This window comes from Tachypleus tridentatus, chromosome 3 (genome assembly GCF_004210375.1).
Source record: "Tachypleus tridentatus isolate NWPU-2018 chromosome 3, ASM421037v1, whole genome shotgun sequence".
In the NCBI taxonomy this organism is placed as follows: domain Eukaryota; kingdom Metazoa; phylum Arthropoda; class Merostomata; order Xiphosura; family Limulidae; genus Tachypleus; species Tachypleus tridentatus.
The window spans coordinates 87,676,719-87,699,858 of record NC_134827.1 but is presented as its reverse complement, the minus strand read 5'-3'; the positions used below and the strand labels follow the sequence as shown (position 1 = coordinate 87,699,858).

The following is a 23,140-nucleotide window of genomic DNA, read 5'->3' as shown; positions in this document are numbered from 1 at the left end:
TACTTATTTCCTTCCACTGCGAAAATAAAGACCGGAAAAAAGGACATTTCTGTCATTAAGGGCAGGTTGCAACAAACTTGAACTGCAGTGGAAAACAGGTCAGACGTGATGAGAATGAGTCAGTCAGAAATACTGACACATTTGATAAAAACATTTTGATTGGGCTACAAGACATTGCAAACTGCATTTCTATATCTCTGTTTGTTATTGTTTTTATTTACCTTAGTAGCAGGAAAGATCATTTCGGAACATCTCATACGATTTTCTAAATTTCGTTTGGTTTGAGACTTTTGGCTGTGCTAATTTTTCCTTGAAATGTAAATGGTTGTTTTAAATATTTAGTATATTTGTCGAAAACCTGAAAATTTTGTAAGTGCTTTGTTTGAGTAAAAACTTATTATTTTTCATCAGCACAGCAGTAATTAAATTCTTTAAATGCTCTTACATCTAATTTGATCGCTTATGGATATTTCCCTACATACGATTCACTGTATCTTACAGTAATTTGCTATTTCCAGAATTAAATTACTAGCTGTATAGACCCAGTATGATTATTTGTTTGTTTTGAATTTCGCGCAAAGCAACTCGAGGGCTATCTGCGCTAGCCGTCCCTAATTTAGCAGTGTAAGACTAGAGGGAAGGCAGCTAGTCATCACCACCCACCGCCAACTCTTGGGCTACTCTTTTACCAACGAATAGTGGGATTGACCGTCACATTATAACGCACCCACAGCTGAAAGGGCGAGCATGTGTGGCGCGACCGGGATTCGAACCCGCGACCTGCATAACTCGCAATCTGGGAGTCGTGGGTTCGAACCCCTTTCCCATCAAACATGCTCGCCCCTTTCATCCGTAGGGGGCGTTATAATTTAATGGTCAATCCCGATATGTGCGCTTTCAGGTAATTAGAAGAACACATTCATTTCGATGAAAAACAACATGGTTGCTTTATTATAATTTTCCAGGAATATTGGGTTAGACTAACTGAATTCGACTTGAAATGTATTGTACAAGATACAGGTGTCTTGTTCGATTGTATCCAGTTTTACGAAGATTATTGTTATCAACAGGTGTCTCACAATTCTTAATGGATAATCATGACGGTAAATGCGACGTGCAAGTTAACTCTAAAGATACTAAATATTATTGTGGTCCAATGAATATTGCTTTTTAAAACCAGTATTGGACAACCTAAAAGGGTCCATCAGAGATCTCACTTCGGGTAAAGATAATCAGAAACCTGAATGTAATTCACCCTTCCAAAGAGACCAAAGGAAATACTTCTACACCATCACTCTACTTCCAGCAACTTGACTTGAATAAGACATGCAAAGCCAGTATTCCGTTTTTCTCGTAACAACATAACCGATCTGTTTTGCATATGGGAATAAATAGTGTTTTACAAATACATCTGCTCGGCATGGCCAGCTCAATCCCACCAAACATGCTCGCCCTTTCAGCTGTATGGGCGTTATAATGTGACAGTCAGTCACACTACTCGTTAGTAAAAGAGTAGCCCAAGAGTTGGCGTGATGATGACTAGCCGCTTTCTCTCTAGTCTATCACTGCTAAATTAGGGACGGCTAGCGCAGATAATCCTCGACTAGCTTGCGCGAAATTCAAAAAACAAACAAATGTATCTGCATTTCCTAATAAAGTGTATAGCTAGTGTTATATAAATGCGTAATAAAAATCAGTTATAACGAAAAACGCTTTCAACTGGTTAGATGTTTGACTTAAATGTTAAATGCTGGACAGTTTTCCTCCCCTTCAGAAAAAATAAAACACAACAACATTAATACACATCACAGTAAAAAGGTGTGATCGGCAGAATAAGGCCCGACATGGCCAAGCGTGTTAAGGCGTGCGACTCGTAATCTGAGGGTTCGCATCCCCGTCGCGCCAAACATGTTCGCCCTTTCAGCCTTGGATGCGTTATAATGTGACGATCAATCCCACTATTCGTTGGTAAAAGAATTGGCGGTGGGTGGTGATGACTAGCTGCCTTCTCTCTAGTCTTACACTACTAAATTAGGGACGGCTAGCACAGATAGCCTTCGTGTAGTTTTGTGCGAAATTAAAAATACAAACAATCGGTAGAATAATTAGTGAAAATTGGTGCTCAAACTGAGCACGTTAATATAAATACATGTTAAGCTCCGTATTCTTGATTTTTCATGAATATTTCATATATTAAGATTAAATATTTTATAATTTAATTATCCGGAACGAATATTCATTTTCTATTCAAAATTAAAATTTGCTTTATGATGCTTCAAGTGTGAGACAAAACCAATTTATTTTTAATATTTTAACTGAATATAAAACATTATCTTTAACGTTGTTACAACATTTCTTGTATGATAATTCATTCTTCTTTGCTCACTAGGGAAACTTTTTGAACAAATTAAAGAAATATATTCAATCCAGACATGTTGGGAACGGTCAGAGAGCCAACGAGAGATCCTTTCCACTACTAGAAAAAGACAACGTTGATTGGCTTGTGAAGCTTCCATGATGTATGCCAGACGATGTCATCAGAATTTCAAAGATTTTTATGTTATGTTGAGCTAGATCCTTATGACACCCCAAAAATCGAGATAAATAAAAATGTTTATTCAAGAAGTTAAGACTATGTCGGTATTGCCATTCTCAGTTAATATAGTTTTTAAGTAAGTGGAAATCAAACTATAGTTTTTTTTTAATTAACGTGTGTGTCTTTTGTTAGCCATAAAAATGTATCTGCTTTGTAACGAGTAATATTTGAAGAAAAATAAAGGTTTACCTTATTACGATATATTTGAATGTGACGATGAAACAATCACGTGCATACAAGACTCGCTATCAGTAGTTATCCACGGAGTTCAGTAAGTATACGTATCTTCTAACTGTATTGTAAATGCAATAGATAATTATAGATAAAATAGATTAATTATGTGTCTTTCGTGAGACAAAAAAGGAGCAGTACGTAACAAAATGCCCTCCCCCCAAGTGGCTTAGCGACAAGTCTGAGGGCTTCAAGCGCTAAAAATCGAGTTTCAGTAGGTAGAGCGTCATTAGCCCAATGTGTAATTTTGAGTTTAACCACAAGCGAACATAACAAATAAATATTATTATTAATTTCTTCTTCTTTGGAGACTCGTACTAAATATCACATTTTTTAAAATCTATCATGGTTTGAAAAATGATCAATGAACAGAGTAACTTTGAATAGTATTTATAATTTCTAACTTTCCAAATATTTACATGGTTATAATATATTCTGATTAAAAGTTAACTCAGAATAAGTTGATACTGAATTAACCGGGAATGCAAGGTGTGCAAAAACAAAGTATCCGGCTGATAAGTTAAGAGAAGTTAAAACAGTTTCATAGACTATAAAATAAAAGAAAGAAAAAAACAGAATAACAACGTACGTACTGGTTTTTATAATAATAATAATAATACAGCCTCGATTGTATTTCTGCACATGTATCATACACCTGGCTATACTATCTCATACTTCTGTTAGGACTAAACAGTTATCCCTTATTTATGAGTGAATTATCTTAAACTACTGGGTTATTCTTCTGAATAGATTGTTTCTTACTCCTGAATAAATTGTATTTGAAATTCTCGGATATGATTTATCTGAAATTTTACTGACTTATTGACTTTTTTTTTTTTTTTTAATTTCACGTAAATCTACTCGAAGACTGTGTATGTGTTTTCTTATAGCAAAGCCACACTGGGTTATCTGTTGCGTCTGCGTCCACCGAGGGAAATTGAACCCCTGATTTTATCGTTGTAAGTCCGTAGACTTACCGCTGTACCGGGTACTACTCGATGATCTGCGCTAGTCGTTCCTACTTACTGTAATAAGCTACAGGGAAGGCAGCTATTTAACACTATTCACCACCAACTGATGGGATTCTTTTTCAACGAATCGTCTTGACTGTAATATTAATACTCTTTACCCACGATCGAAAAAGCGAGCGTTTTCAATGGGCAGGATTCGAACCCATGACCCTCAAATTACGAGTACCCTAAACCACGAGGCCCGCTTCAAACTAGTGGATCCAGTTTATTTCAGTCATATGTTGAAAACATGCAGTTTAATCTTAGTTCACCTGACATGATTTTACATGTAAAACATTGAAATAGGTCTTCCCCCTCTTCGACAGAGGTAAGTCTAGGGGTTTACAACGCTCATACCACCCTCTGTGGATACCGCAAGTAGTCCGATGTGGTTTTGCTGTAAGAAAAACATACAAACGCAAACATTAAAACCCTGATTAACTGTCTTCTAAAAATCACTTGCTACCGTACAATAAATTGAGAGAAAATAACATTTCAAAGCTTAACTAAATTAACCGGCTCTTTTCATATTGTTTTACCATCAGGTTATAATAATTTAAGTAACAGGAAAACTTCAGTGTTCTAACACAAATATAATATTGTAACGCATACATTGGTTTTTCTGATTCAGAAATGATGATATATTTAATGTTTTTCTCATAGTTTAGGAGTTCTTATAGTAAGATTATTACAAAACGACATTTATGCTCCAGCGCCTTTATTTTAACCGACGCGCTCCCCCTCTCCCCCCCGCTAAAATCAGGGCTTCGTTTCCTCTCGGTGGACTCAGCAGATAGTCCGATGTGGCTTTGCTATAAGGAAATACACACTTAACTTTGTGGCTCCTTCAGGGCTTATACATATGTATTTTTATACGGTTGAAATAAAAGTTCTCTTATAACTATCTGGAGTGTAGAGGTCGTTTTTTAATATTTTTTTTATCAAAACTTATAAATCTATCTTCATGAAGTACAACTTGGGAAAGACAAAAAACTAAGAAAATCTTAAAATTTTGACATTGTTGGGAAGAAGTTTGGTTAGAAGAGAAAAACTTAATATAGGTATTAATAATACTGGTACGTTGAACAAAAATAGAATACTTAGAGATGTTGTGAAGACCACACAAAGAAGTGACGCTTGAGTCACCGTGGCAATTTATAACCTTAGAATGCTAATTACATTTTTTTAAATTTACAAATCGTACAAAGTCTTATCCAAAATAGTGTTAAAGAAAGTATTGCATGGTATTTAGATTTTCATAAATATGAAACAACATCAGCAAACCATTTGTAACGATCAACATTAAAATATTCTAATCATTCTTGGGATCTGACTATGAATCACGAAATCAGCACACACTGAAATAAAAATACACGATTCCTGCTGTGTAAATAGTTATTTAAAAAAGGTAAAAACAGAATGTCACTTTACAAAGATTAATTTTAAGAGGTTGTTTGTTTTCTTAGTGTTAAACACAAAGTTATACAATGGGCTACCTGTGTTCTGCTCACCACGAGTATAGAAGCCCGGATTTTACCGAAATGAGCCCGCACACGTGCTGCTGTTGAGTGAATTTGTAAAAGGAAGAAACTGTTAAGCATTATCAAAACCTGGTCTCTACCATTGAAAGTCAGCAGACATTCCGCTATGGGAGATGATCCAAAACACTGGGTTGGCTCTACATATTTTTATCCAAAACACTGGGTTGGCTCTACATATTTTTTTATTTATTCATCACAATTTTTATTCAAATTACCATTAACTTGTTTCAATAATCATTTGCTAATTTTGATATAATTTCTAAAATAACATTTCTAAATCTGAGATTGAAGTAACATTATGAACCTTTTCAATAGCTACAAGAAAAAAACAAATAAACAAGAACACCTCTGGTAGAGGAAATTCACAGTGAAATTTGAATTTTTCACATGTGTTCTGAAGTGTTAGTAATTAATTTTGTAGTTAAAATAATTAAAGAAAATGCATTATTTTGGGTTTAGACATTAAAATGAAAATTTTTTTCTAATAGAAGTATGTATGTTCTGGACACATTGGGTTATCGCGAAGAATCGATCCCCTGACTTGAACGTTACAAGTCTGTAGACTTATCGCTGTCCCACTGAAGAACACCAGTTGGGGAAAAAATCGCACGAGAACTATTCGTGCTGTACCAATCGCAGGGATTATATATCTAAACTTTAGCGTTGTAAGCCTACAGCTGACTTGCCGAGAAGTAGGTGTTAATAAACATGTTTCCAACAAGCCCATCAATATTTTGTTACAGGTTGTAGGACTGTTCTGATTATTAGTAATGCTTGCTTGTTTGTGGGTATGTTAGATTTTAGATACCCAGGAAGGTTAGGTGCAAAAGATCTCTTTCTTCATCCCTAACTTACATTTCAGCTGCTACTATGTTGTAGTTGTAGTGCTCCGGCCCTTTTCAGGGCAATGTCCATACATTGTCTTGAGTTGTCCTTTTTAAATTTATGTATTTGATTTTTTTCATTATTGTTTTAAATCTATTTGTATGTATATTGGTGGCCAGCTTGATTTATATCTATCGAGATCACACAATAAATCATTTTATGCCAATTTTTATTAAAATAATTTGGTGCATTATGTAAGAGTCTATCTGATACTGTATTTGTTTGCATAAATGTGGATGAAGTACTTCGTGGTACTTTATAAGCTGAGGTTAAGATTGAATTTTGTATTTTTTGTGGTTTGTGTAATTGTTTTTATTAGTAATACCATTGCCCCCCAGTGGCTCAGCAATATGTCTGCTGACTTACAACGCTAAAATTCGGGTTTCGATACCCGTGGTGAGCAGAGCAGAGATAGCTCATTGTGTAGCTTTGTGCTTAATTCAAAAATAACAAAATACTAATACTATTTCTAGGATTGTTTTTTTTAATTTCGCACAAAGCTACACGAGGGCTATCTGCGCTAGTCGTCCCTAATTTAGTAGTGCAAGACTAGAGGGAAGTCAATTAATCATTACCATCCACTGCCAACTCTTTTACCACTGAATAGTGAGATTGACCGTCACATTATAACGCTCCAACTGCTGAAAGGGCCAGGATATTTGGTGTGACGGGAATTCGGATCCGCGACTCTCGGATAACTCGTCGATTGCCTTAACCATCTGGCCATGCCCGGCTCTATTCCTAGAAACCCACGAGTGAAAGTAAAAATTACGTTAACCACTCTACATCTGCCATAACCATGACGGCTTTCGCTACAAACTTGGTCTTATCAAGCTAGCTGGGATCATTCCAAAATCCAAAGATACTAATAAGCGTTAGAACTACCAAGAAGTCATGGTTAGTTCAATGTCAACAGTAAATATGAGATACTTTGTCGATTTTCTTAGCATTTTCACAATGGACGTCAAATGAAAGAATACTTTTCAGATCAAATTGAATTCGTGCAGTATTGGAAGATAATCACAACAAAATAGAATTCCTTAACAAACACGACATTGAAATACAAAATTTTATCCAGCGACTTTTCGAAAAACTGATTATTGTTAGGCTTTTAATATTAAGCCTGAGGTTTGGTAGATAAATTTGGTTTTGCTTAAGTTTTTCCAGTCATTTTATAAGGTTACTTCATGCGCATTTACAGTAAACGGTCAGTTACCTATCACGTCTCTCATGATGCCGTATTGAATTTTCCAATCTTAACTCTCCCTTACATGTGTTGAGCAATAACGAATGTCAGTATTGAAATTTCGAACAAGACCACATAGTAGCATCGAGGTGTTGTACATATTTGTGTAACCAAAAAGTTTCCCAACTGTTTGATATTATGCGAATTTATTTTTTGTGATCTTACTCCGATAAATATAACGTACACGGACGTTTTGATGTCAGTGTGAGATATTGTGAACTGAGGTAATGCAACATCGCTCAAATACCGATTTTTATTATCCGAAAACTCCAAGCTATACTCATGTTAGAAAAAGCTATAATTTTCCAATACATTTATTTCAATGATAATCGTGTTGTTCGACATACTTTATCAGCGTATATATTTTATCAACCTATACTCAAGTTTCGAAAACTTTTTTCACGTGGATAATTCACTGGTATGTATGACGCATCACTCACATTCTCCTTCCTACACATCTATTGGTCATGTTAATGAAAACACGCTCTAAAGGTAGCTTATCCAAGTTGAAGGATTGTCTGTTTGTTTTTGAATTTCGCGCAAAGCTACTCTAGGGCTATCTGCGCTAGTTGTTCTTAAGACTAGAGGGAAGACGGCTAGTCATCACCATTCACCGCCAATTCTTTTACGAACGAATAGTGGGATTGATCGTCACATAACGCTCCCACGGCTGAAAGGACGAGCATGTTTGGTGCGACGGGGATTTGAACCCGCGACCCTCAGATTACGAGTCGAACGCCTTCGCTCACCTCACCTGGCCATGCCCAATCTGAAGTAACTAAAAATAATCTCGTAATGTCGAACACCAAACGAAATACACTGGAAATTTTTCATTACGTTTATTCTACTTATGGGTATATTCTAAGCCATCATTAAATGAACACGAGAAAATTCATCAAGAACGTTTTCACTGTAGGTGTTCTTGCTACATACGAAACCTGATGGTTTTGTAATTAAGATCTAACATTTTGATTCACAACGAGTATGTAATTAGATGTAGCATGTTTTTTTATCAACGTTATCACACTTCAAACTTAAAATATAAGATATTAAAAACAATTTGGTTATCCGAACACATGATAGTACTTGTATAAAGAAATTAAGTTATTTCAAAGATATTTGTCTCCATTAATAAAATATCAATTTCTGTAAATATGGAATGTATTACATCATGGCCCCTTTCAATCCTTTTAGGTCCACAAGTAACGTAACTGTATTTCTAAAAACATGCCATCACTTGAAATACCATGTATAACAAGTTGGCTGTCATGAGTTCCACTGCTGGGTCACAGACACATTTCAAAGCTATTGGACTGCTCCTTGATATCTCCTAAATGTTTAATTATATTCATACTCAATTTATTATGTGGCAGCCAATGTGTTAATTGAATTTAACCCAATTTCCATAGTAATTAATAAGGTAATAATGAGATAATGAAATTTAGTGCCATGTACATTTCTACTCCTAAATGATGTTTCACAAACATTTACATACAACAGGTTTAATGAAAATAAAATATTGGTATATAATATAAAATTATATAAAAATAGATATAAGACACTTGAACCATTTCAACTTCCCAAGAGGTTTATTTTATCTATAATACATGTTATGCAGTGAGCACACAACACCCTCCAACTGCCTTAATCTTTTCTTCTGCCTGTCTACTGAAGAATTTAGCTTTGACAATAACAGGCTGTTTTGGTAGTCTGCCCTTACCAAGAACTTTGAAGTAACCCTGTAAGAAAATCACAAAAACACTTAATGTGGCTTAACCCAAAAAACGATTTTATATTGAGTATTTTCACAGTAATAGGCAAACATATACAACATTTTATTACAATTTACAGTAAGATCGTTTTTTTAAAACAGACAACATTTTGATCACCAGTAAAATTTACATAGTTTAATGGAAAGGAACTTTACTCAAATAATGTTCGTACCAATGATCAAAACCGTAAAATTTTTTACTGTAAAAGCTGTAAACTGTAATGAAATATACAGTATCAGCATGTCCATTCAATATGAAACTTCAAACACAATGACAACTGATAAGTACTTGTTTTTTAACAAAAAATACACAAGAACACTAATATGGATATGTATAAATTCACAAACTTCACATGCAAATTATCAAAGTTCAAATAAATTCTAAAGTTTCAATTAAGTTAACAAAAGCTTCATTACAATGAAATCAAACAAAATAAAATAAATGAAACCTACAATTTTCTAAGTTTCATTTCAACAATTATTTTTTTCAAATTATTATTTTAACATTTTGCTTACCATACTATAAACTATGAACTTGATAAAAATATATTTTAACATCATGTTTATACAGAACTTTCTATACAACATACACGATAAATGTTTTACCGATACAGATTACCATTCAAAACAGTTTTAGAGCAAAAATAGCAAAATTTTTTTTATCATATTAAACAATTTGTAATATACTTACTTGGAAGCAAATACACCTCACTCAGTGAATAATAAATCAACACAGTTTTTACATTGGCATCAACTTTTTAAGCACAGTAAGCCTATTTTACCTAATTAAAAGCAAATATATAACATCGCTTATCTTCTAAGATCGACTACTGAAGCCAACAAAGAACTTAATGAGTAACTCTCAAATTTAGACGGTCTCAACTGACACAAAACACATACACAGAGGTTCCAACTATTTCAAATGATTGAGCATAATGACTGTAGACAGAGCTCTTTATCATATGTGGCCTGACCAATGTCTCAAAGCTGTTTATTATTATTACAACTATTATTATTTATTACTGTTATAGATTACTCATTTATACCTGTGTTTTGTGTATTTAATAAATAAATTAAAAAAATACTTTTGAAATTGTCTTTTATGTAGTTCAGAGTAACAAACATACCGGTAAAACAACATTGAACATGCACAAACAGTAGACAGAAAAGCCTTTGTGTAAGGACTAGTTTATATCATGTTTATAACACTTATTGTATAGTTTTGCAGCTGTTGCAGCCTTCGCTTTCATGAGAATGTCTCTGGTTGGTTGGGAGTTATAACAACATTGTCCATTTGACTGCATACACATCTTGTATGTGATAATACTGTTCAAAACTGAGGTGCTCAAGTTTGGTCTGAACTTGCTTTTGTTTTCAGTCACTAAACTAAATATCCTTTCACTGTCAGCATTAGAATGGAAGATTGTAAGAATTCCAAGCATAACCCTACACAGAATGTCATACTTCTGGTTGCTATTTCCATCCTTAACTGTAGATAGCTGAACCCAAAACTTGTCAACATTCAACTGAAGAACAGTTTCTAAGAAAGTATCAATTTGATAGTTCAAATATTGCCCTTCCAACTTGACAGTAGTGTCGTGCTCATGTGTATTGACAAGGACAGGATACCTGTCTGTGAAGAAGCGTAGAAGAAAAATCTTTGCTGACTTTCAGTTTTGGATCAGCAACCTCTGCGTGAATCAAAAGTTCATCATTTAGAGGGAAAGGTTTCATCATGTAATTTGCAGCTACAATATAGTGTTTCTTGATACTGGTGTAGAAGCTGATCAGGTCCAGGTCCTTTTCATATTTAACAATGTATTCCTTGGCAGCATTTCCAATAGAAACTGCCTCATCAGATTTGTGTAAGGATTCATTGTTGTAGTCAAGTTCAGTGATGTTGTTTTCAAGATATTCTGGCTTGATGTATCTGACAAGTATATTTTTAACTTGTGTAATCAGAGTTCTATGCATAATGTGTGTGCAAGGTTATTTTCTTTGCAATATCAAATTGGTTTGCTCAAATAGAGGAATTGCAGACTGAAGAAAAAGACAAAATAACAAGTTCATTTTGTTGTCCAAGAAAACTGTTAACTTATCTAACTTTCTCTGCATAACTTTTCTTGGTTACTTCCTTGCTAGCTCTTGTTTTCTTCTCTTTTTTCATTGACTGTCTCTTCTTTACTTCAAGGTCAGACTGCCTAAACATATATTGAATTATAACAAATGTTTCTTTGTCTGCTTTTGGAGACTGTTGTCTTGTGTCCCTATGTGGCTGGGAGGGTGTCTTGACTGTGTCCCTGTGTGGCTGGGAGGGTGTCTTGACTGTGTCCTGTGTGGCTGGGAGGGTGTCTTGACTGTGTATCTGTGTGGCTGAGAGGATATCCTGACTGTTAAAGTCTTGCTGCCTGACTGAGCTGCATGTTTAGATCCTTTTGAATCTAGTTTATCCTTTTCACAGTGAAAATACTTCTTCAATGGGCATGGATATTCTCTGGAAGCTTTCTGGGCAGCAATATTCATGAGATGATAGGCACAGCCCATGAAGTAAATGCTAGGCTGTCATCTTGAGATGTGTCCCATCACACCTTTACCTATACCAGACATAACTGTGGCATTGTCTTAAGAAAAACTAAGACAGTTTTCCCATGGAATTTACCTCTTTGTCAGTTCGTGGTCCAAAAGCTTGAAAATACTCTCTCCCGTTGAAGCTTATTTCCATTCCACCATTGTCAAAAGAGAACAAACAAATTTTCCAAGCAAAGGGTCAAGATATCCTACAACCACTGGATACAGTTTTGAGTCATCCATGTCTGTGGATCCATCTGTGGCTAAACTGTAAACACTGTTAGTAAGTATGCTTGAAATCATTTTATCTTCACAACCCAACATCTGTACAATTGCTGTAGTTTTGGTTCTAGCACAGCCATATTTTTTCGCTATATCAGAGTCTGGGAACACTTTCTTGAATATAGGTCCTGCATGATCGGCTACAGCTAGGAGTAAATTATGAGCAATGATGAATTGCGTGAACATCACTTCTGTATTTATGGTTTCATATTCTGAATTCTTACTCATAAATGTGTTATCTGCATTGTTTTTGTCTTCACCTCAGCCTTTTGTTGGTGAGATGCTGAATTTGTATGACTGGAGCAATCGTTTATCCCGCCACAAAAAAATTGATGTGACAAACTGTACAAAACATATGACTGTCACTGACTTTTGATGCAATGACTGGATATTTTGCACTATACTCTTTCCTAAATTTTTGATTCACAGTTTTAGTCCTATTAGATTTGCCAGAAACAAGACAATCTGGTGAACGAGACCTCGTTTTTTCCATCTTGTGAACGATCGCACTGGTGTTTATGCTGCTTAGAAAACGAGAAATACCCATCTACGTGAGCGCTGATTAGCTGACAAGCACTGATGACATAACTATGGATTCCCCCACGTACCCAGTAGGAGAAGCACTGCACTTAAACTATTGGTAGATGTCGGAGATACAAATATTTTTTATTATTTCAAGCACAAACATGATTATCGCAAGTAGCCATTTGGACTATGTCTTTTATTTATTATCAAATTTAATTTGTATCTCACTAGAAATTTTTTCATTCCTTTCAAGCCCTGGGGGAACAATTTATTACTTTATTGTATCGGCCTATATATAATAATTTGGGAGTTGCAACAAGTCGTAACGTTTGTCTGTGTGAGCGTATAGTTGTAATGTATATACCAAAATTGTAATGGTTGGCATCTCTGCATACATGCATAAAAGTTTCAGATAAGAACAAAAATGTTAAAAGCATTTATGTATCTAGACAATTTCAAATTCAATGATCAAATTCCACCAATTTATCTTCATGAATGTATGTTGAAACCTACACACAATTTAGTACTCTTTTGATTTCGTTTCTTAAAACAAAAATACAAAGATGACATCTAAACCTTTTCATCACTTGTAACTATCTAGAATAACTTCAGTAAAAGAAGTGCTCAAAAAATTAGTAATTACGGAAATTTCTTAAGGTTAACAATAACTGCTTTCACCTCATAAATTACTTATACCGAAGTGCAATAAAAACAATAAAATTACGTCTTTGATGGTGCTGTCACCTATTAGGAGTAAATTTAACTACAGATTTAACAATTTTTACATTTCACACGGTACTTCATAATTATAAAGTTGCAGTTTTCATGTTTAAGCTGAAAAGTTTTGGAATCTTACAAAGTAATAAAAATGTCAATCAATATTACCAATGTGACAACAATCACATGAGCTTAAATTATGTTTAATATCTCCATCCTACTCTCAAAGCTAGACAAAGATTAATGATCAACGTGTATACAAACGCCCAGTTCTTACCGCTCTAACAACGTCAATGACAGGTGCTTTGCCTTCTGGATGGTTCTTGTATGTTTCTCGGGTCTGTTCCGTAACAAGAGTCCACAATTTGTCCAAATTGATTATAGGTTTGTAGTACTGGCTCTTACGCAGGTGGAAATTACGCATACCCACTTTTCCAAAATAACCAGGATGACTAAGAAAGAAATTTGTCACTCATTACCATAAAACAGGTTCAGTGTAAAAAGTATCAATTTTTGGATAATAGTTGGTAATAAACTCGCATTAATTAGCTGTACACAGGCAATCTAACAATTTCACTGACCCTACATCACTGAACTAGAAATATATAATGGATTATTCATTTCACTGCAGTTGGTTTTTGTCCACAAACTAAACTTAGCTAGATGACTGAATATTATTCTTAACTCAAATTGCTTTTCACAAGACAGCCACGCTCACATTCTCCACCAATACGAATTAGTCAGGTTTTCAAGTACAAATGTTGCTTTTCATACAATATTCACAACTTATACAGATTTTAACTACAGTTTTCTGAGAAATAAAACCATGCAGTTTTTGGTAGTACAGGAACTTCAAACGTTACAAGTTAACTCCACGATCATCAACTGAAAGTTGTCCTCAAGTTTATCGCGAAAACGAAATATGCAGATCTACATTCAGCATGCACATGTAATTACTTGAGGTAATTGTTGTGCTTCTCTACTATCTTTTGAATAGTCTATTCACCTGGTTACCACCTGGATGTAGAGCATATTACAGAAATCATAAATTTTCCCAACTACCAAGACCCTATGAAATATGTATATGACATTAAATTTTAAGTACATTAAGTAATGTACTAATTCAAACCAGCATTAGACATGAGAAATACTTGAAGCATTTGTTCTTTTAACTCTTTCCAGATTGAGATATCACACTGCCTTCTATACAGTTTTCAAAATAAAAATTAAAATGTTATGTCAACAATTTTCATACATAAATATTGCAGAATTGATATTTCAGCATTATACAAGTTAACAAGTTAATTTTATAAACCAAAACGTTCAAACTTTCATATCTATCATTTCCAAACTGTAAAAATTTACCCATAGGTCTGTTATTATTTTTTTTGTTTACTGTTGATTCTCCAATCAAATTTTCTATTTACCTTAACACTAATTTAATATCTCTATGCTTCTTGTATGATCAACTGCAAATTATGGAGGCTTCGAAAACTTTGAACAGTTAAGGTTTAGTTAGGACAATGACACGAAGAGCCCTAGTTTGGAAACACTTCATCTAATTAGCATCCTGCAATATTTTCCCAGATTCTCATGTTTTTATATCAAGGGAAGTTTACCAATGTCAAAACATCAGGTATGGATATTTAGGTTTAACAAGTACAATAAGAAAAACTGTGATAAAACACTAATTTGGATGACACTTTTTCTTATAGAATATACTGATGAGTGTATTTACTGTGTTTAAATAACACAAAAATATAAAAACCTGTTTACTGAAAACAAACTATAATTAAATATAAACTGCTCTCGCTCCAAAAATACCACACTATGTTGGCTGACAAAGGTAACAGTGCCATTTTGAAATATAAGAACATTATTCAGGAGTATTTCTTATATGTTAGCATAAGCATTGCCAGATCAATAACAAATAGAGACAGAAAAATTAAAATAAATTTCACACATATGAAATATCAAATTATAAACTACATACGATTTGGTTTGCTCAATGTAACTTTCCCTTTGGTTAAGTATTTTCACCATGAGATGAAAGAAACTAGTACCTACTTTTAGGATCTCTACAGCCATCAAAAATTAAACATATGATAGCAGAGTACCTTACTTCCAATATGTACAATCAGGTTATCAAAAGAAATTTGTTTATAATCTATAACAATATGCATATACAATCACTTTACCGCTGGCTTACAACAAGTTGAAGTGGTATAACCTATATGACCATATACTGCTCACAGTTAATCCTTTTGGATAAATGACATCACAGTACTTTTTAAAATGGCTGCAACACATTTATTGAAGTATTAACTCTTTCAGCACATTCTCAACCCACGGACTGACCTCTTAACCATTATGTGCTCATTAGTTGTCTTTAGTATTCAGATTCAGTTATTACGACCAACCTTGTAAAAATATACTCCGAATTTACTTAGTGAATATTCATGAAGTTTTGCAAGTTTTTAGGACAAAATCTGGTTTGCACGAAATATCAGGTTTTGTAACAAAATATTTTTACTAAAAACATGTATGTGCATTTATGAAGTTAATCTGATTCAGAATAGTCTGAATAGGTGATTTTCATGCTAAGAATAACACTTCAACTTACAGCTTTTATATTTCATTTGGATACATCCAAACAACTCTAGAATGTCCTGAATGACTTCAAATGATCAGATCTTTAATTTTCTGTACCTTAACTTATCGATGTAAAGTAAAATTAAATTCTGAAAATCACAAAATGAAAAGCTTTTTGCTATAAGCTCAATATAACATACACAAGTTCATCTACACATTTGCACTAACTTTTGACAGCATATTCACAAAATTTGTAGACTTTTAGCAAATATTACAAGTATTTTGTATACAAAAAATCAATTGTTTTTAATGAAGATTTGTTTGTGAAAATAGCCTGTTTCATTAGTAGTCTAAGTGACTTCAAGTTATAATAAAAAAAACTTCTCTGCCCCAAAATCTCAAATATTTGCAGAATTTCTAAAACCTAACAAATACAAATGTTTGTTTTCAGTAAGACTTTATATTTTGTTATTTTCTATACTTTAACTATGTAGGGTCTGACTTAACCAACATTGTAACAACAAAAAAATTAGGAAATATAATTTTTTTTCCTGTTAGAATGACTAGATATATGAAAATACAAATGTTTAGTCTAAGTAGACTAAGTGTCATAACACTATACATTTACATGCATATTTATTATATTGACTTTCCAGTCATGCCTAGCTAACATTACATAATTTGCATTGATGCAGTGCATATACACTCATATTATGTATCCAGTAATATAAAACTGACCTTTAGTCTTCCCTGTCTTGGCCGTGTTTTAACAAATTAATACTTTGTAATATACGCTCACATTTCGGTTATTATACATCTTAATATATATATTACTATTTAAAAATAAATTACACTTGTTTTTCTTAAAATATAGAATAAATAAAAAGCAAACAATTATCTCCTCTAGCTACAACCTTTGTATAAGGTTCCTAAGCCTTTTAAAATTTTGCAGGTGGAGGATATGAATCGTTTTAAAGGTATATATATATTTGAATAAATGTAACTAGAATATAAAAATTAGAAGCTTATTGGCTAAACAAGAAAAATTTGTATCATTACTTCTCTTGGAGGAACACAACTCATCCTGATGTCTCTTGACTGTTTAGCCTACATTCTTGTCACGTGATTCATTGTAGCTTATAATGGTTATAATTGACAGTTACAATCTCTAGTCATTCTAGAAATTATAAAAATAGTATGTTTCTTTTTATTTCATATTTTTCAAATGTTACTGTCTGTTTTGAATTAAGCACACAGTTACACAATGGGCTATCTACACTGTCTATCATTGGTATCGAAACCTGGTTTCTAAAAATGCAAGTTCACAGACAAACTACTGTAAGCGAATTTTAACAAAGTTAGTGTTAGGGTAGAGAAATTAATAGATAAGTTATAAAGTTCTATTGAGAAAAACTTAATTTCATTTATGTGGTTCTAGAGGCTTTTTAAAAGAAATGAAAACTGAAGGATGAAAACTACTCTTATTCTTAGTATTAAAATCAGTTTTTACTACAACGAACTCAGTAAAGATTGTAAATACATGGACAAATCACTAGAACACTACTACACTAAACAGTATTTTTTGTTCAGAACAGAACTGTAAATGTTTACTAAACTCACCAGATTTTGTGAAATACAAGTACACAGTTTTGTGGTTATGAGATTGGTAAAAACCTATTTACACATACAAGTGGAAAACTCATGCCAAGTTTAAGAGTTCAAATATAATTTCTTTAAAATATAATTACAAACTTTATTAAATCAGAGAATAAAACCAACCATAGCCCCCCTCTTCAAACATGAGGTGGTAATTTATTTCACTATAAACCCAAAATTATTTAGTAGAATACTGGAAAAGAAGTAAAACAATAACTGGCCAAACCACTCAACAACAGAACTTACTATTTATCAAAATTTATCCTGTGATGATGCATACCACCAGCATTACCACGTCCACCTGGATGTTTCCTGGCTTTACCTGATTAAACAAATATTTATGTATACAAGTAGAACATTAGACATTTAAAGTTCTGAAAGCAACATGCAACAAACTTGTCTTTTCACTTATTCATTGGATCATAAGATGTCAACACAAGAAAATAGAACAAAGGTGCTAGTAGAGAACTAAACATATCAATATACTGTATATAATTGGCTAAAACTTTACAAGTGTTTTATTACCAAACCAATTGTTTGTTTATTCTGAATTTTGTGCAAAGCTACAAGAAGGCTATTTGTGCTAACCATCCCTTACTTTACAAGTGTAAGACTAGGGGAAAGGTGGATAGTCATTACCACCCATTGCCAACTCCTGAGCTACTCTTCTACCAATGAATTGTGGGATTGAAAGTCACATTATAATGCCCCTAATGCAGTAAGGGCAAGTATGTTTGGTGTAACAGGGATGCAAACCCACAAGCTACAAGTGCCCTAACCACCCGGCTGTGCTGAGCCCAAACCAAAGGTTAAATGTTAAAAGGCAGTTACTACATGTGTCTGATGTATATAACTGCTGCTGTTGTTTCAGCATTAGAATTTTAACTCAAATTAGAACATTTCTGTATAACGGGTGTTAAGGAGTGATATTCATAGTTTCCAATAGTAACTCACCAATAGCAATTTTAAGAACATAACAGTACAAGTACAGAAGGACTTACAATAGTAAATAATATAAATCATACTGAGAACTAACAAGGTCATTTGCCAAGTACCAAAGCTCTCTGGAACAACTGGAAATCAACAAATACGGTAGTGGCCGAGATGCTATTTATATTATCAAACTCTAGGAATAGCCACTGTTATAGCACAAATTATATTAAGCTAATAAAGAGTACTTATATCAAATAAGTCACTTGCAAACCAAAATAAATGTTGAGGTAAAAACTGATAACAGTATTAGCTAAAGAAGTTACTAACACATGTTTGTGTAAGAAATCTTAAGTATATAAATTCAGTTTTATTTTTGTATGCTTTAAGTCATCTGTAATTATTTAATTGAAATTAATTTAGAAATGGAATGCTTGCGAGACTCACCTACACGACCGTGGCCATGGCTGACATGTCCACGAAGTTTTCTAGTCTTCCTCTTATTGGTAGACTGGGAAAAAAATACAAAACAATAAGAACTATTCTAATTAAATATTAACAACTTCACAGCAAGCATACAACATAAATGTAATTCTAAGTAACTACAGAAGTCAGGCTATAACAATTACTAAAAAACAACTAGAAATTTATTTTGATGGTGTTTGTAAGAAAAGGGGAGTTGGGACCTCTTGGCAGCCAAAAATTATAACAGTAGTGATAAATTTCATGTCTGACTGAACTCTTACTACACTTCTAAGGCTTCACATCCTGACCAATAACATCACAATGAGCAGACAGTAAACTGATGTATAATATACAGATGTATGCAGTTTGGCCTTAATGACTTTTCCTATTTAGAAAAATGAAAACATGACATTACACACATTCACTTTTATATAGATTAGATAGACGTTCCTTTTGCTTAATATTGACTTGAATTATTTTAGAGAATGATTTATTATTATATATACATATAGTTTGTTGACAACCTACATTTAATCTGTATGTATAATTTTTTGCTGGATAGTAACTAGTCAAATAGTTTTTGTAAGTTCATTTACTTGAGGAGGAAACTTCATGTTAATATAACAGCAATTTACTTAACCACATTCATTACAAATACCATTATGAATTTTAGTTTCAAACTGAACAGATAACTTGCTCTGATTTGAAGTTACAATTAATAATAACAGTTGAGCAATCTTACTGATTTTTAACTAGCAAGTAGATTTGAAGTCACAAAAGCACAGTGAAGTAGTGCCGTCTCTATCTCAAACTTTCAGTCTTCCACATTTTTTAAAATAAAAACACAAACTGCTCTTGACCAGAACACTAAAACTAGAATAAAACTAAAAACTTAACGAATAGCATAACTTTAGAGGATAAATCCTAATAGATTATATTTTTACCCAAGAATAACGGATTAAACATGAAACGTTAACATGCTCACTGTTGATAGTAACCCTAAATAAGTTTTTCTGAATACGAGATACTTTGTGAGATTAGAAGTAATATACCTCCAAGTTAAGCCACTCTTACGATATATTATTAATCAAGAGAAACTACGAAAACAAATTATAAAAAAATACTTTAATGGTATAATAAAACACTTTATTTTTAAAAGATTGAACTAGATTTAACATTATACAGTTACTCAACAAAACTCACCATTTTCAAGATAAAACAAGAAGAGAAATAACGCGAGAGCTCACGAGAACGTAATGAGTGATGTTACCCAAATTGACGAAAGAGGGCAATGTTCAAGACCCAACACACAATTTTATTAAAAAAATTCTGACAAAGGAGATACCTTCACCACGTTATAACAATTACTTATTTAAAAACTGTTAAATAGTTATGAAATATATTGAAATAAACCAACGTTTCACCGATTATAATTTTTCATAGTCAGGTTAACGAAAAAATACAACAGGTGAATGAGAAGTTATATTATGAATTGCTATTTTAGAAAGTCGCGCGAAGAAAATAATTTGTCTAGCACAGGGTATCAAATATTGAACATCAGTATTTTAAGAACAACTGTTTTGACGAGAAGAATGGGTGAAAAACCCGTAATTGCAGCTCCAACGAAATGAGTGACCTGAACTTGTAAACTGATGCCCATAGATAAAAGTATATTATACTAAAGTTGCAGCGTTAGACACGATAAATTCGCTGAACACAATCCATGATGGACTAATTTCCAAAACATTAAGTGAACCTGGAACGATATCCATATAAAGGGTCACTAACCATCGGTAAAAAATGGGATTTAAATTCATGTAATTATTAAAATGAAATAGCTCTTTTTTTTTTTTTTGTTCTTGCATTCTACAAATATCACTTACTTAAAACCTTTACATATTAAAAGTATTAAATCTCGATTTTTAAAGTTTTAAGCTCTCAGAGTTACAGATGAGCCACCAAGGTGCTGAAACTATTAGTATTTACGCTGTATTATACATATTATTATTAGATCCTTTCTTGCACTGCTGGTAACTCAAAAGCACAAAGTTTGTGGATTTGTTTTATTTTCGAAAGAACAGTAATTTCAGATATTTCTTTGTTATTTTCAGAACTGGTAGTAGATTAAAATTTAATTATAACTGGTTGAACTATATTACTAAAATGTAACAAAAAATTGTCAAATTGTTGATTTGTTTTGAATTTCGAGCAAAGCTACGCGAGGGCTATCTGCACTAGCTGTCCGTAATTTAGCAGTGTAAGACAAGAGGGAAGGCAACTAGTCATCACCACCTACCGCCAACTCTTGGGCTACTCTTTTACCAACAAATAGTGGTATTGACCGTCACATTATAACGCCCCCACGGCTGAATGGGCGAGTATATTTGGAATGACAGGGATTAGAACCCACGACCCTCGGATTACGAGTCGAGTGCCTTAACCACCTGGCCTTTTGCCAAATTAAAATATGCATCAAACATTATGTTAATTAATATGAAATACTTATTAAAATATTTGCTAGTTTACAAAATAAGCTGTTTATTCTTCCAAATAGCCAAATAGCCAATACCACTATTTGTTAATAAAAGAGTAGCTCAAGAGTTGGTGGTGGGTGGTGACGACTAACTGCCTTTTTTCTCGTCTTACGCTGCTAAATTATCGACGGCTAGTGCAGATAGCCCCCGAGTAGCTTTGTGCGAAATTCAAAAACCAAACAAACATTCTTCCAAATCTTTCAATACAACAAATTTTATCATTCCATTTTTGATATTTTAGAAATAATAACGACGAAGACCTTAAAGCAGTACAGTTACCTGTTTGGTATATTTATACATTAGTTGAGGTACCCGTTAATGGCTGAGTTATAAACTTCAAAAAATGTGTAGGTGGATGGTATGAAGAAATAGTACAAAAAACCTGATGTTCACATAGTTAATTTATGACATAATATGTTATTACCATATTCATTGTTATCTCACCAAACGTTTTGTATAAACTTTAAGAACTCGACATGTATATAAACACTAAGTTAAGGTTACTTTACTTTGTAGGACGAAATAGCGACCAAAGTAGTGGCTGTAAGTGTGATCGCTGTAACTGACTTTCAACAGACACTTCTCAGTGCCCTTCTACAGTGTTTCACGTGATTAATTAATTGATGGTCATAGGACGAACAAATGTCTTACGGACCGAAATTGAAATGTAACGGTTTAAAGGTGGAAGTGGATACAATTCAAGAAAGGGTTCTTTGTATTAGCCAGTTGGAGCAGAAACTTCACCTGACTTTATTTATTATGGCGATAGTGGTGGCCCTATTTTGTTCATTGCCTTCCTTCGTAAAAAGAGCCCGCCCCCTGTGTGTATGTTGTGTTTCAGAAATTTTAACAATTCTTTTGGTTTTCACTCAGGATGCAGCGCCATCTATGGATTTAGTTAATGTTAACTTACGTCAAATATGATAATACTTATTAACAGCAATAATGGGGTAGAGAGGTTGTGAACCCATATTAGTATCTCATTTGTTGCAAGATACCACCCCACAAAGTTTGACTGAAATAGCCCGGCGATCTAGGAGTGGTTAGATAACGGACAGACAGATACACACTTTTGTGTTATATATATATAAGCATAAATTTGTATTCAACATTTAAAGTACATTTTGTCTTCTTCTAATGGTCGACAGTGTCGTGTACTGTTTAGCGCTTATTGTATTAGTAAGAAATTATGTATATATTTAGTATTGGTAATTGTTTATAATAGTTTTATCGTTATATAAAACATATTTAATCTATTTATTCTATTACATCTGACAAAAATATATTTAATTAATAAGAAAGAAGACGAAAATGCCCAGTAAAATACATGTATATGAAAGAAAAAATTAATGCTACTGTGTACGATGTTCATCTTTTGTACTGCTTTATGGCTAGAGACGGAGTTTCTGATACTGTAGAGTTTAATAAAAAGTAATTTTACAATATAATCAGTTTTTCCACAAAAGATGGCGATGTGATAGCACATAGATTATTACACTCCAGCACTGATATCATTTCCACAGTATTGGATGTATTTAGTGTCTATTTTAAAGATAGTGTTAAAATCACAATTGCCACACACACATAAAAT

At 33.3% G+C, this 23,140-nt stretch overlaps 2 protein-coding genes across 2 annotated transcripts in view; one reads left to right on the top strand and one right to left on the bottom strand.

Annotated features, from left to right (window-relative positions):
* Positions 1-2,790, top strand: part of LOC143247418 (uncharacterized) — a 39,410-nt gene extending 36,620 nt beyond the window's left edge. The window contains exon 5 of the mRNA XM_076495482.1: positions 2,390-2,790. Coding sequence (XP_076351597.1) covers positions 2,390-2,518 — 129 coding nt within the window. The 3' untranslated portion in view covers positions 2,519-2,790. The remainder of the gene's footprint in view (positions 1-2,389) is intronic.
* A 6,289-nt stretch (positions 2,791-9,079) lies between these two features.
* On the bottom strand, positions 9,080-20,267 carry RpL27A (ribosomal protein L27A). Its single transcript, XM_076495480.1, has 5 exons — positions 20,219-20,267; positions 18,998-19,061; positions 17,867-17,942; positions 13,650-13,824; positions 9,080-9,248 (listed from the first exon to the last, which is right to left on the bottom strand). Exons 1-5 carry the CDS (start codon positions 20,219-20,221, stop codon positions 9,120-9,122), a joined length of 447 nt encoding a protein of 148 aa, XP_076351595.1. The 5' UTR covers positions 20,222-20,267; the 3' UTR covers positions 9,080-9,119.
* Positions 20,268-23,140: the final 2,873 nt, after the last annotated feature.

Coding starts and splice junctions, on each gene's coding strand:
- RpL27A (XM_076495480.1), bottom strand. Junction 17,943..18,997: donor CCATGGCCACGGTCGTGTAG/GTGAGTCTCGCA, acceptor TTGTTTAATCAG/GTAAAGCCAGGAAACATCCA. Junction 9,249..13,649: donor TCATTGACGTTGTTAGAGCG/GTAAGAACTGGG, acceptor ATTTTCTTACAG/GGTTACTTCAAAGTTCTTGG.